This window comes from Patiria miniata, unplaced genomic scaffold (genome assembly GCF_015706575.1).
Source record: "Patiria miniata isolate m_02_andy unplaced genomic scaffold, ASM1570657v1 HiC_scaffold_9, whole genome shotgun sequence".
Taxonomy (NCBI): domain Eukaryota; kingdom Metazoa; phylum Echinodermata; class Asteroidea; order Valvatida; family Asterinidae; genus Patiria; species Patiria miniata.
In genome coordinates, this window is record NW_024037076.1 from 16,796,931 (window position 1) to 16,810,922 (window position 13,992).

General features: G+C 40.4%; 3 protein-coding genes across 3 annotated transcripts; all 3 read right to left on the reverse strand.

The window, feature by feature from the left end:
- LOC119720831 lies at positions 1-1,811 on the reverse strand. Its single transcript, XM_038190685.1, has 2 exons — positions 1,578-1,811; positions 1-1,309 (listed from the first exon to the last, which is right to left on the reverse strand). Exons 1-2 carry the CDS (start codon positions 1,694-1,696, stop codon positions 457-459), a joined length of 972 nt encoding a protein of 323 aa, XP_038046613.1. The 5' UTR covers positions 1,697-1,811; the 3' UTR covers positions 1-456.
- Positions 1,812-6,065: 4,254 nt separating this feature from the next.
- LOC119721091 lies at positions 6,066-9,420 on the reverse strand. Its single transcript, XM_038190984.1, has 4 exons — positions 9,356-9,420; positions 7,888-8,127; positions 7,428-7,621; positions 6,066-6,700 (listed from the first exon to the last, which is right to left on the reverse strand). The coding sequence occupies exons 2-4, from the start codon at positions 8,118-8,120 to the stop codon at positions 6,516-6,518; spliced, it is 612 nt and encodes a 203-aa protein (XP_038046912.1). The 5' UTR covers positions 8,121-8,127; positions 9,356-9,420; the 3' UTR covers positions 6,066-6,515.
- Positions 9,421-10,116: 696 nt separating this feature from the next.
- Positions 10,117-13,630, reverse strand: LOC119720925 (muscarinic acetylcholine receptor gar-3-like). The gene is made up of 2 exons (XM_038190791.1): positions 13,592-13,630; positions 10,117-11,623 (listed from the first exon to the last, which is right to left on the reverse strand). The coding sequence occupies exons 1-2, from the start codon at positions 13,628-13,630 to the stop codon at positions 10,184-10,186; spliced, it is 1,479 nt and encodes a 492-aa protein (XP_038046719.1). The 3' UTR covers positions 10,117-10,183.
- Positions 13,631-13,992: the final 362 nt, after the last annotated feature.

Here is a 13,992-nt window from a genome sequence, read left to right on the forward strand (position 1 = left end):
TCAGTAAGCAGTATTCGGCAGTGTTATTCATTTTCATAATTATTACATGTACATGTACATGAATATGTTGGCTATTAAGATAATGGATCTTAACATTCTTTTTCAAGTGAGATTCGGTAACCAAAACCATTTTGCAGCTACTTCACTATAATGGTTCAGATTCACAAAAATACAGTTAAAAAGTTGATAACTATAATAATTATTTGTTCAGTTTTAACTTTGATGAAATTAAAATCACAAAAAATATACTCCACATCTGAAAATTGTCAAATGAGCCCCCTTAACGTCCAAAAGCTATACCAAAGTTTTCAGTAGGCCTATTCAGGTTATTGTCTGTTGTTTTTATGTTTCAATATTAAATCCATTTTCTTGTGCCTTTTCAATTTGTTTTTAAACCTGCATTTTTGAAGGCTTAATTAGGACAATGTCACATTTTCAGATACTTCTGAATTAGGCCTACATGTATAACTGCATCATGAAGAATCCCAAGCACGCTAGCCCCTCTACAAGGAAGACCACACCCATCCCTTTCAGTATTTTATGAACTTTGTAACATTGTTGTTTCATCTGAAGGACTTCAGACTCTGGGACCAAGTCAACTCGGAGACGACCCAATTCACCCCGCAGGCTGTCTACTCGCATACGTGTGAGAAGATTCCGCCAGGCTTGCCTGATGCATACCAGCTTGGTCTGCTTGGCTTGGACACGCAGCTCAGCTACCCGGACCCTCAGCCCCAAGTTGCCCTGGCTTCGGTGCATCATAAAGCGACAGTGGCTGGCTATAATCTCTTCCAGACGCCTACGAGTATTCTCCATCAGAGCTTTCGCGTATCTCACCTCATCAGATGCTGCTTTTCTCAAGATTTTTATGTGCTTCACTTCTCGCGATTTTGCTCTCAAGGCGTGTTTCTGAACCCTAATCTCTTTTCGCAGGAATCCCACTTCTGACACCAACTCGCTCTTTCTTTTCAGAGTATCAGCTAGAGATTGCTTCAGGGATCTCATCTCGTCACAGTGACCTGCCCACCTCTGCTTCATGCATTTCCGATGCTCTTGGGTCTGTTTGTCCAATTTGTCTTTCTCCCGAAGCAGGAATAGTTTGCGTTCTAGACATGCTCTGCTTTTCATGAGAGCCTGGCCCTCCCTTGTCTTGAGCTGTCCAAGACGTCGTCTGAGGCGATGGACCTCGTCACGAAGGACTTCAGTATCTTGCCGTGACTCGTGAGTCTGTATGGTCTTCGCTACCAGATCATGAGTTTGGGCATCCTCGTCGTGTGTCAAACCGAGCCGGTTGGCTAAAGAAGGTTTCCTTTATACACAAATAATACAAAAAAGGTAAAGACAATAATTATGGTTCATTACCATGAAGCGGTTTTCATGAAATGCATAAGAAAATATCTAGCTAGGAAGATATGAATTCTGTAACTAAATCAGGCAATTGTTTAGAAAATGAATATGAAAGAAACCTCTGAAAAATTGCCTCTTGTTCCAATGCTATGTTTTTCCGCCTTGTCATTACATAACCCGGGACAATTTGAACTATTCAATCGGCATGTAAGTTAGGCCAATTACTTTACCTATTCAGTAAGATATCATTGATGATAAACATTCTTGTCTGGTTCAAACAATCCACCAATTTGTCCAGGAACAGAGCCGATGCCACCAAGAGTACAACATTATTCGCCCACTGCAGCATGGTCAAAGTAGGCCTTGCCGTGCCGTAACGAAGTCCAAATATTGTGTTTCAGTCATCCATGCATGATCCAGAAAACAGAAGTTACAAGTGACAAACAACTTGAAAACCAACCTGCTGCGTGTAGTGGCTTATTAAAAATTAAATGAACGTTTCCTTGACAAAAACTGCGCGTGTCGTACGCACTGATCTCTATATAAAGACTGGATAGCGGATATGCATACAACATTCACACAGTAGACTTTGCATATTGACCAATTCGCCCCGGTCTCACAAAGATGGCCGCGTATAATACGAACGTTCTACGCGTAAATACGCGCGCGTTGTATCAACAGTTGACGCGCATTTTGGTCACGTACACATATTATGATGTTCTAAAAGGGACACATTTCCGTAGTGATTATTATTTCAAAACGCCGAAAAAGTTATATTTGCGGCATTTTAGTAACCACGACGTTAGACAAATTGTAGTTAACCTTGGTCAGTGATGGTGGTCAAAATATAAGTCAAGTGAACCGCGACGTTACAAAAGAAATCATGCTGTCTATAAAAACGACAACTTGTCCTTTGTAGATCACCAGCCGGTCTCACCAATATGGCGTCAAATTCGTACATTGTGCGGCTCTTTATTAGCTATCCAGTCTTTATATAGAGATCAGTGGTCGTACGTCACAAATACATTATTAGGTAGGTTTCGATTGCGAACGGTTAGTGTGCACGACTACAATTAGCTACACGTCACGAACGTGTACGCAGTCGTTCCGACGCGACAAGCAGAAGGGTTTCGATTATGACCTCACGGTTACATTTAGGATAACTGTTGAGGGCGCACTCTTCAAGATGGCAGCGCCCATGAGACTACTTGATTTTGCACTTGAAGATGAAGATAACGATTTGATGTACCTCCTCTTGGCCAATGCACCGATACCAACGAGAGTCACATTCAATCCAGAGTGGCCCAGGTTTGATATAGTGACACTTACAAATAATCAGTGCTTGGATAAGTTCAGATTTTTGAAGGATGACATTTACCGGCTACGAGATTTACTTGGACTTCCTGAGAAACTAATTTTAAAGAACGGGTCCACTTGCAGTGGTCTTGATGCTCTTTGCATGGTACTCAGAAGATTTGCTTACCCAAATCGCCTATCTGACTTGGAGGAGTTGTTCGGGAGGCCAAAATCCACACTTTCACTGGTTATCAATGAGACCGTTGAACTTTTGTATGATTTGCATCACCATCGATTTCTATCCCTTGATAATCCATGGCTAGATCGTGCACAGCTACAAATTTATGCGGATGTTATTCATGACAAAGGGGCACCTTTGCAGAATTGCTTTGGATTTATAGATGGGACAGTTCGCCCAATTTGTAGGCCAACTCATCATCAGCGAGTGTGCTATAATGGGCACAAAAGGATACATGCCCTAAAGTTCCAGTCAGTGGTATTACCTTGTGGATTGATTACACATCTGTACGGCCCAGTAGAGGGGCGAAGACATGACAGCGCTCTCCTTCGCATGAGTGGACTTCTACAAGAATTTGAGAGAAGAAATCTGACCGATAGAAATGGATTGCCATTTGCACTTTACGGGGATCCTGCGTATCCACTCAGACGTTATCTACAAGCTCCATTCAAAGGGGCAAACGTAACAGCTGAGGAGCAAGAATTCAACTCAAGAATGTCATCAGTGCGAGAATGTGTTGAGTGGGAATTTGGAAAGATGATCAAACTATTCGCCTTCCTTGACTTTCGAAAGAACTTGAAAGTACTATTATCCCCAGTTGCAAAGTACTACCTGGTCGGCGGGCTTCTCACTAACTGCCATACTTGTGTCTATGGAAATCAGACAAGTAATTACTTCCAGTTGGACCCACCCTCCTTGGAGAACTATTTATCATGATTTTATAATTTACATAGCCGTCTTTTCTATGAGTCCTGAATATGCAAGAATTTAGTGATTTTTATAACATTGGGCATTCTAGTTAGCCTACTACATAATTATCTTCAGGCAAACTTGAATCCTTGATTCTGATTGATAAATCCATGGCAACAACAGTATGATATTTATATAGAATTGGATGGCTTATCGCACTCTGCGTATTAATTGCGCTGTTCTAACTCCATCTGCCTGTCAAGTTTGCTTGAAGATAAATTCATTATCACGTGTGCTCGTGGAATATGGAAAAATAGTGCTATCTGCATCTCATTTCATATCCAAGGAGGCTGAAGGCAGAGTTGGATATGGGATGCAGAAGTACTAAGGTATATTTTCCCGTATTCCACTCTTGCTTGTGTGATAACTAATATTATATACCATACACACAGATCCTTGTCATTTGATTGGTGGGACACATGTCACGTGTCATTCCTTACTTTGCTATGTATTTATAACCATGACACGTCGCGGCGCGTAATATCGTTCCAAAACAACATTGGACAGGCCCGTCCAATATTAAAATAAGTATTGGACGCTTGCGGACATTGAACCCGTGTTTTCAGCGTCGTCTCCAAAATATTTGTTCCCAGCCCATTTGTCCAAATAAGACAAGGTCGTGCTGCAAGTGACAAGGTTGGTGTCCAGTGTGGAGTCGTTCAAGTTGTTTAGAGGGTGTTTGTAGAATTTTCCCGAGTGTGGGTTGAACAAGTTTCCGTGTCTAGTTTGTGTCAGTATTGTGAAAAAATATCAAATGTGTGAGTGATATAAAACAAATATTGAATGTATTTTGTTCGTGCAATGTAGCAGAATATTATCGCTTAGTGAAATCTGGCTTTTCTATTTCACTCGCTGCGCCTCGTGATTCGTGAAATGGAATAGTCCAGCTTTCAACTCCTGATTAGAATCTGCGACGTTGCACTCATGTGCATCCAATATTTGTAGTGTTATGATACACAAGATACAAAGCGAAAAAGAAAAACATTATTATTATTATTATTATGGTTTATTAATAACATGTAAATGTTTAATAGTGGAAGGAAAGACAAAAATCACATAACAGGGATATATACCAAGCAAATTTTGGAAACCCAAAAAATATCAAACCTTCTTTGTGAATTAAATATTTTAACAGGGGCGTATTTTCGCAACCCTGAACAGAAACATGTTTCTGATGTAAACATATTTTGTGATCACAAACAAGTTTTTAGTCTGCGAAAACGAGTCCGTTACCAGAAACAATTCGTGACGTATGCAATCATCTATAACGACAACATTCTCATAGTATAATGTGCAAATGTATTTTTTTAAAGTGAATATTAGATTGTTCAATTATTCAATTTTTTGTTGAGTGATTTCTCAACAAATTCAAGCGTAACTTTTAACGCCCGCCCATTTTAAAACCAGGCATAACCAAGCCTAAATCTTGGTTACAGTTTGGTCGGAACAATTACGTCCTCACAACTCAACCAATCTCGCGAAAATGCTTAACCAATGACCAATGCACAAACATGTTTCTGGTCGCCAAAACTCTCCCCTGGATGGGGGGGGGGGGGGGTACAAAGTAAAGGGTTGTCTCACCAGGCTTCTCGAAATATCTTTAGGTGGTATGCTCTGTTTGTTTTCAGAATTCAACAATGTGTGTGTGTGTGGGGGGGGGGGTGCAAACAGTTTTTTGTTCCAATTACAAATGAGAAGGCAAAAAAAGTACATGTTTTGGGGTTTTATTAACACTTATTAAATTATTAAAGTGTCTGCAAATAATACCTTACCCCTACAACCTTTGCCTGGTTTAGATGTACACCATTTATACTGAACTTGCATCATACAATGTATAAACAAAAATTAAGAATGTACATAAATCAACCAACATGTACAATGTACATGTTCATACAGCATATGTTACTGGCAGCGTGAATAATTGTCAAATGTGAACATGTCTTTGAATTTTAACAAATTTTAAAGTGGATCTTGGAAGGTTAATAAAAAAAAATTGTCACTTTAAACCGTTTCATCATATTGACCCAATCAGAAATGATTCCAGGGCAAAAGTTAACTTGAACTTACAGCCATTTTTTAAAGAGGGGCTCCATTGTCAAATTAAGTTTTGTGATGCACTCATTTTCCAATAGAGTCCTTATTAAAAAGTGTGAAAAAGATCACAGGCACGTTAAAGTGGTGTAAAATGTCATTTTATTTCATACTCTTCCAGTGCAAAATGCTTTAACATCCAAAGACAACAGTGACGTCGCATTTCAAATATACAGGTCTGTATATCTTTGCACGGGAAATATGTACTTCATCCCTGAATCCCCATAATATTCAGTCAAGTCAGTGTTGAACTCGACTTTTTGAAGAATGAAAAAATCATGTATGGAATGTTACAGTCACGTTTCAAATTATGCTCTGAAAGGGTATGGGATTAAATGACATTGTACACCACTTAAACGTGAGGTTGGAGACTTGTAATTTTTTCACTAATAAGGACTCTATCTATTGGAAAATGAGTGCATCACAAAACTGAACTTGACCTTAGAGCCTCTTTTCAAAGTTTTGTTTGCAGCTATTGTAGAAGGTCTTTTTAAAATGTGCAGAGTCCTTTTTATGGGATAATAAAACGATTATTTTCTTTATATTTATGGCAGAATCTTCTTTGGTACTCTCTGGCTCAAATGCATTTTTGGGGGCAAAACCATTAATGTACATGCTGGAATACCTGACTTCCAACAGCAACGTGCAAGATAAAACTTCAAAATTTGAACATTAAAACAGAGTAGCCTATTCAAATCCGGTGTAGGCATAACATTTTGGAATGCTGCTATCACTGACACACTAGTTTAAGAACCTGAATTCAAAGCAGTTGTGTCCTGAAATCTGTGGAACCTTACTTTTTTATTAAAGTCATCATCAGTTTCATCATTTCGTTGTCTTTTTCCAGCCTGGCTTCTCTTTCCTTTTTTTCTAACTCAAACTTTTCTCGCTCAAATTCCAGTTTGTCTTCAAGGTACTTGACATATGAGTCCGACGCTGTATTTCGGCGTTTCCTTTGTGGTGGGGTCAGCTCCGGGTCTGAAGAAAAATAAAATAACAAAAAAAAATGACAATCTTATAAAACATATTCTTTCTTTGTTTAAAACCAGTAATTTAATAGGAAAACAAGAAAGTTAAAAAAAAATTTTGGACTGGAAATATGACAACAATTTGGGAGGCTAATCATCTTTTAATGGCAGCTGAGAAGCTGAATTGGGAAGGACACGGCTACAAAGTGGTCGAGCTACAGGCATGCGAGGGCACTTTTGGCAGTCAGCCACATTGACCCATAAGGCCTTGTCACTCGGGAGAATTTTACAGGCAGCCTTGAGGCAACCAACTGCACTGCAAGAAAAGGGAACACCTCGATAGTACAAAATACATGTACATTTTTCTAAAAATATATCTTGCTATCCCCAAGTAAATTATGTAAAAATTAAATGTGAATATGTTTTTTTCCTGGAGATTGCCAGGAGTGGTTGCCTATAAATTGCCTAGTGTGGCATGGCCTCTATATGACCACTAAGCTCCGCCAGAGATCGAAAGTTGTTTTTTTTTTAACTGGTGGGGGGGGGGGGGGAATCGGAGGGCCCGGAGAAAACCCTCGTGGCACAGGAGAGAACCAACGCAAAACTCTACTCACATTATGGCCTAGCCGGGAATCGAAAATGGGCCAACAGTGGTGAGAGGTGAACGGTTTACGCACTACACCACCCATGCCATCCAACATAATGTTCAAATTATATTTAAGGTCACGGGAAATTACCTGTTACGTCATCATTCCTGGTCTTCGTTGCAGATAGGGATTTCATCGCTACTTCTCGTATGATTACACCCTGCCTCTCTTTTTCAGCTTCTTCAGATTTTCTTTTTATCTGTGCCAACTTCCTTTCCTCATCAAAGTCAGCAAGTTCTGTTAGGAGTTGTATTCTTTCATCGTATTCCTCATCTGTACCAGAGCTGGAAAGGTAAATGTTTTAAGATTAGAACATTACCAGACACTCGGCTCGTATTCAATAGGGAAATCCTAGATTGTGCAAATTCTGCAGATTGCAAAGAACACCATCAGGGTCATTCTCAAGATTGAGCACTCGTATCTATAGAGTGCCCCTAAATTTGAATACTTTGTACAGGGAAAATGATGGATAGGAAGGTCTATTGTTATAAATTTTGTAACCATTTTTTAAAAAAATATTTGGATTCAAAAAAATGAAAAAGCTACTTACGCCCTAAGAGAGCTCATTTCTGCTCTTCTATGACAATCCTGAAGATGTCGGTATCTGTCTCTGCACGCCCTTAGTGTAACATAAATATGTTTGGCCTTGATGGCATCATTGATGTTCTTGTGGATTACTTCCCATGCTTCCTTTGAAAGTCCTTGGCCGTCTTCACTTGAAAGTGCCAATGCCTCCCTCAGGAGTACAATGTCCAGGCCAGGATAAAATCGAGCAGTCTTCATTGCAATTCTGAAAGAATTAAAACAAATAAACAAAATTAAAAAGAAAGTTATGTTTTTGGGAAAAGTTTTACAAAATTCTGGAAGACAAAACGTAGGCCTAACATTAGGTAGCCCTGCCTACCCTAGGCCTAGCCCTAGTCAATGGCCCGCACTGAGTAGACTCTACATTCTGGGCCATACAGATATTGTTTCCCAAAGTTGAGGATTTGAAAATAAAAAAGAACCAACAATTTTAGTGCAATCATTCCAACTAATACGCGAAGGGTGGGTTCACTTACCCGTACCTCTCAATATTCCCCCAAAATTAGGACTTTCCCGTGCTTCCTTCTGGTGAACTTGACTCTTAAAAAAAAAAAATTGTCAACCCAGCATGTAGAGTCTACTCAGTGTGGGCCATAGACTAGGACTACCCTAGGCCTAGCACTAGCAGCAGCACTAGCTGAGGCATAGTTCTCACTCTTTCTTTTTCAATCAAATTTTAAAGATTTATTAGGCGAAGTAAAAAAAAAACCATGTTTCTCGTCTCAACCGCTTCCTTTTTGGAGGCCGCCTGGAATTTTTTGTTTGTTTTGGAAAATGCAGTAAAAAACACCAAAAAAGTCCACAAATTCATCGGAAAATAAATCCCAATAGCGGCCTACCAAAACAACTAAATGACACTGTCACTGTAAATATGTTCACTTAATTCTCTTGTCCAACTTGTCTTGCATTTCAAAAAGTGTCTTTGAACAGTGAAAACACCAACGGTTGCAAGAAATTTTAAAATGGCGGCCATCTTGAAAAAAAATTAAAAATAAAAAGCCCCTCTTCCTCCTTTTTTCAAAAACCCGGACGAGAAACATTTTTTTTTTCATTCGGCCTTAGCGTGCAACTTCTTGCATTTTGTCAATGTCAGCTCAGCGTCACTAGGTAAAAAAAATTAACACCCTGAACAAAAATGGCTGGGCCTTCTTAAGTGAAGTAAAAATCGTGTACTGTACTGTAGCCAAGCGCATAGGCCTGGGCTACGTGCACTCACTTAATGCTAAACAAGGCTGAACGTAACGAACGTTACAAGAAGAATTTATCCCTCCATTGCAAGACAAAAATACACAACCAAAATACAGATAACACACATCATACCCAATCAAACATGAATGCTGACATTCTAAACTATAATGACTGATTCATTACTTGTGCTTTTCGCTTCAAATTTAGACAAAATTACTGACTTTTTACTATCCGTTTCCACTTACGTTTAGCAGAGCTGCTATTCGTGTTGACGACGATTTACAGACTGTACCGATAGTGTAAAAGTCATACTGCGCATGCACGCACAAACAGTGATGACGTCAGAGCCACTAAAAGTCGTCGTTCCGCTAACCGTGCGTAATCGAAACCTCGCTATTATTTCACAACAGTGGGACACGCGCACTCTGTCGACGTCAAATTCATGGCGTCACACGCAATGTTTTTACTGGGGCGAATCTAGCTAAGTGTATACAGAGGACCCGTGATGAAACAGAGAGGCGGGAAGGGGGCTGCTGGAGGTGTCCGGGGGCACCCCCTGGTAAATGTTCAAAATACGATCCTTTCTCCTGCGTTCTATGTTCAGGCAATTTGAGAATATATTCATGAACTTTAGCATTCCATTTATTTGTTGGCCCCATTGGACTTGTATCATAACATATAGTCAGCAGGGTGGGATGTGAGCAAAAGAAACCCAACAACCTTGCCTAGATCCGCCACTATTTCAATTATTATACCGTGTCCAAAGTACTTGGCTACCGCTGGAGTTATACACACTTTAGCCACTTCCCATAGACGTGTGTGTTACTAATGCTGTTTTGGGTACGTAATTACTTCTCAAACTAATGTCAAGCTGTACAAGACAATACTACTGTACAAGACTATACTGAACTGCAAACATTAAAGATGTCCAGGCATTGAAATACTATCAAGTCATTCTGGACTAAGTTCTGCATGATATACGCCTTAACACAATGAAAAAGGGACTCATCATCAGAATAACGGGCGGCTGAAGTACAGTTAGTCCAGTTTCAATTCTTCCAGTCGGAAGTCAATCAGAGAGTATCACTGACAGGTCTCCTTCCTTGTCGCAGGAGCCGTCGGCATCCGAGGAACCGAATGAAGTTCCTCCGGAACCGAACGTTTGTAATAGCATACAAGAATGGGTTCACGGTGGAGTTACACCACAGCATGTAGTTGACAACCTCCCAGGCAAGGTCGCCGACGCAGCCGCGACAAATCATGTTCCATGCGGCAGTGATGTGGTACGGCAGCCAACAGATGACAAACACGATAACGAGAGCTGCCAAAGTAATTGCTGCTTTCCTGTGCTTTTTGAATTCCTTGTGGGTAACTGTTTGGTTTCTACGGTCTGATTTCCGACTTTCGGTCAGACCAATGCTATGACGCTTATTCTCAACATCTGCCGGCATCTGCCGATGAGAACTAACTGTTGACGTGTCGATGACTGAGCGTTCTTGTTCGCAATAAGGAAATGTTTTTACCGAGTCGTGATCACCAGGACATGCCGATCCAGGTCCTTTATTTTCTGCTGCGGTTGCAACTGCAGAATTCTGTGAATCTATCTGACGAATGTCATAGTCACTACCTGAATCGAGTGACGCCATAGCTTCATCGTGTTTAATTCCTAACGGTTTAACCGAACACATCCGAACCCTTTTAATAGTTGATTGAATTTTTGACGGTGCCTGTATTCCTTCCATTTTGAGCGAGGCGTGCGCCATTCTTTTCAAACCACCCGACCGTCGTTTTATTTCAGTGTAGACAATCAGATTCAAATACGTGATGACAATCAAGGGAAGAACAAATTCAAAAATAATTTGCACGATCGTGAAATACATGTTCAAAACGGCATCCAATTCACAGTCTTCGTCATAATTAAAGGGACTTTCCTTGGTAAGTGGAGCCCAGGCAAGTGCCACGAATGTATAGTAGATCACGATGACGCTCCATGCCGCGGCGGTCATTGTCTGAACTTTTTTCTTTGACAGAAAGGAGCGGTATTTGGATGTCTTTGTGACCATCCAGTAACGGTCCAAGCTGATGAAGATGACGCTAAGAATGGAGATGTGAGTTATGGAGAAGTCCACAATGAGCCAGAGTTTGCAGAAGGCTTCACCAAAGCTCCAGCGACCGACAATGACCCAGTGAGTGTTGAACGGCAGCACGGCAACCCCCGTGGTGAGATCGCAGATCGAGAGGTTTAAGATGAACCAGTTGCCCATGGCGGCCCTGATGCGACGGTCCGAGACGAAAGAAGCGATGACCAGGATGTTACCCACGGTCGTGACGAGAACGATCAGGCCAACCACAAGAGAAATACATACTGTGCGGAAGGTGGATGTAGTAGATGGCAACTCGTCAGCAATAAAGTCGCTCGTGTTGAAAACCTCAGAAGAGATATCCATCTTGATGAGAGCTAGATATAGAGGACAAAATGGCCAAGCAAAACCATACACACACTTTCGATGGTCCTGTGAATAGCAAATGCCGTGTTATTGTCCACCCACCCCTTAATAAGACAGTTTGTTTGTACAGATTGTTCTGAATCGATCAAATCGGCCGGAGATAGAACGAGATTTGCTGAAGGAATAATGTCAAATCTTAAGCACACAAAAAAGGCAAACCACTTCCGTGCGTTGCGCCGCAACTCATTAGTATATTTTAGTTAATATGTCAGCGAGTGGGTTATTTTGGATAAATTATGAGTAGGTACATTAATTTTAGACAAAATATTTGACCCACTCTAACATTAGCGCCCTCGTATTGGCCCATAATTGTGAGACCAATGATATAGAACACGTAGAATGGTTTCGAGTCATGGTTTATAAATTATCTCCAGCCACGTACGGTCTTATGGGACATCGCCTATGGATTATCAGATTATGCGAAGTGCGCGGCGTATTCTGGCACGCGCACAGCTTAATTAGTGTGCGAAGACATCAGCCCGCCAACCAGAGTAAACCAGAACAATGACAGCTGACGTCACACTTCGGTACTCTATAGAGTAATGTATAATGAAGCAATAACAAAACATTGATTGTATAAAGCATTCAATTTGCATAATGCTGCCTTTGTTTGTTTAACTAGTGTTTGTCCTTTCATTAAGCAATTTAAATCTACACAGTTCGTTTGCATAAACATTGCCTTTTTTATTAGTCACATAAGGGACTGAAATCTCTCGGCATGACTAAAGTCGTTAAATTTTTAACTCCTCAGAAATGCCACACACATCTTAATGCTTTTCAGTTGAGCTGTTCGGATGACGTAACAAAGTAAAATGCAATATACATGATGGTTGGGATGTTGTCTACTAAGTAGGCCTACAATTAATCAGTGCATTTTCAAAGGTACGTAATCAGATCGTTTACTTTTTTGTGCATTTTTTTTTTCGTTTGAAGCAACAAAATTGCTCAAAATCTTACGTAGGGTATATAACAACTAATAAATAACCTGTTGATTTCTTTTGGATACGATACATATTGAGAACACAGACAAAACGTATGCACAATTTGTTTTGGTCTAGCAATTGGATTCCGCAAACGCACACACACAGCTCGATTTTACTATTACAAAAGTCATGTACCATACGATTTTACTTTGTTCCCATTTGTTTGTACTTCTTCTTCTCGACAGCTCCCATAAGGTTTGTACACGAAACTCTCCCGAGGACCTTGACCCGGGTTCTCGGGCCCATTGAAATCGCACACGCCCCATTGTCCCAAGTCCTCAGTCTGAATGGATACCCCCCCCCCCCCCCCCCCAATAGTCGCATTCACACCGTCGATCGTGGACGTCGTGTATTGTCCCTCTTTTGTTTGTACCTCAACTTTTTAGGAAGACTCCCATATTGTACACGACCCCAATCACGGACGTATGCTGGGAGTCGCGGACGATATTCTCCTCTTTTGTTCTCTGGCATTATTCCACGATTTGAATGCCTGTCAACAGTCATGCCAATGGGCACCCTGAACCACCTTCATTTGTTGTTTTCTTCCAAACGGTACTATTTCAGGTAGACTTATTTCAGTGTGTTTGATCATGGTAACTTGGCTTTAAAATGAAATACAATTTTAGAAAGGGGGTGTTTTTTTATGCATTGGAAATTATAACGTCATTCGCAAACGTTTGGAGAAACAACCCACTTCTGTACAGAGATTTGTAAAAATACCGTTAGCGGTTCCTACTTTCCGTATTATGGTATTTCCCCTAATTAGTGGGGCAGATAGGGGAAACATTTTGGGGATTGTTGAGTTTATGGCATTTGGCAAACAGATGATGAAAAAGATATTTGGCTATAGGGCCATTGTAGATTTGTCCTTCGAAAAATATTGGTAGAATAACAAGCAATTTTCAAAATTTTCAAAATGGCTGCTATTGCTTGTTATTCTACCTTTATTTTTTTCAATGACAAATCTGCGATGGCCCTATACAGCCCATACCTTTCTCATGAGATACTCCAACTGTGTGCCACATGCCATGCTTTTATCATCAAATAAACGATCCCTTCACCTATCTACCGTACTACCTCCCCTTCGCTGAAGACAAGTGGTCTAATGCAGAATTAATCCTTTTTATTCGCATGTTGTAAATGACTGTAACCCTCAAAAGAAAAGAAACACACTTTACAAGTAAATTTAAAAATTCTGAATCTACTTTATTCTTCAGTCCTAACTTTAAGGCTCAAGAGCCATTCCTTCACAAGGTGCATTCTAATACTTTTATTTACATATTTTACAAAACTGAAACGCCTCATCTCATTGAACAAAATCCTGAATACCGGATGCGCCAAAAAGACTTGCATGACAGAAATTGCATGTTTTTTTCTGTAACAAGTCCGGGG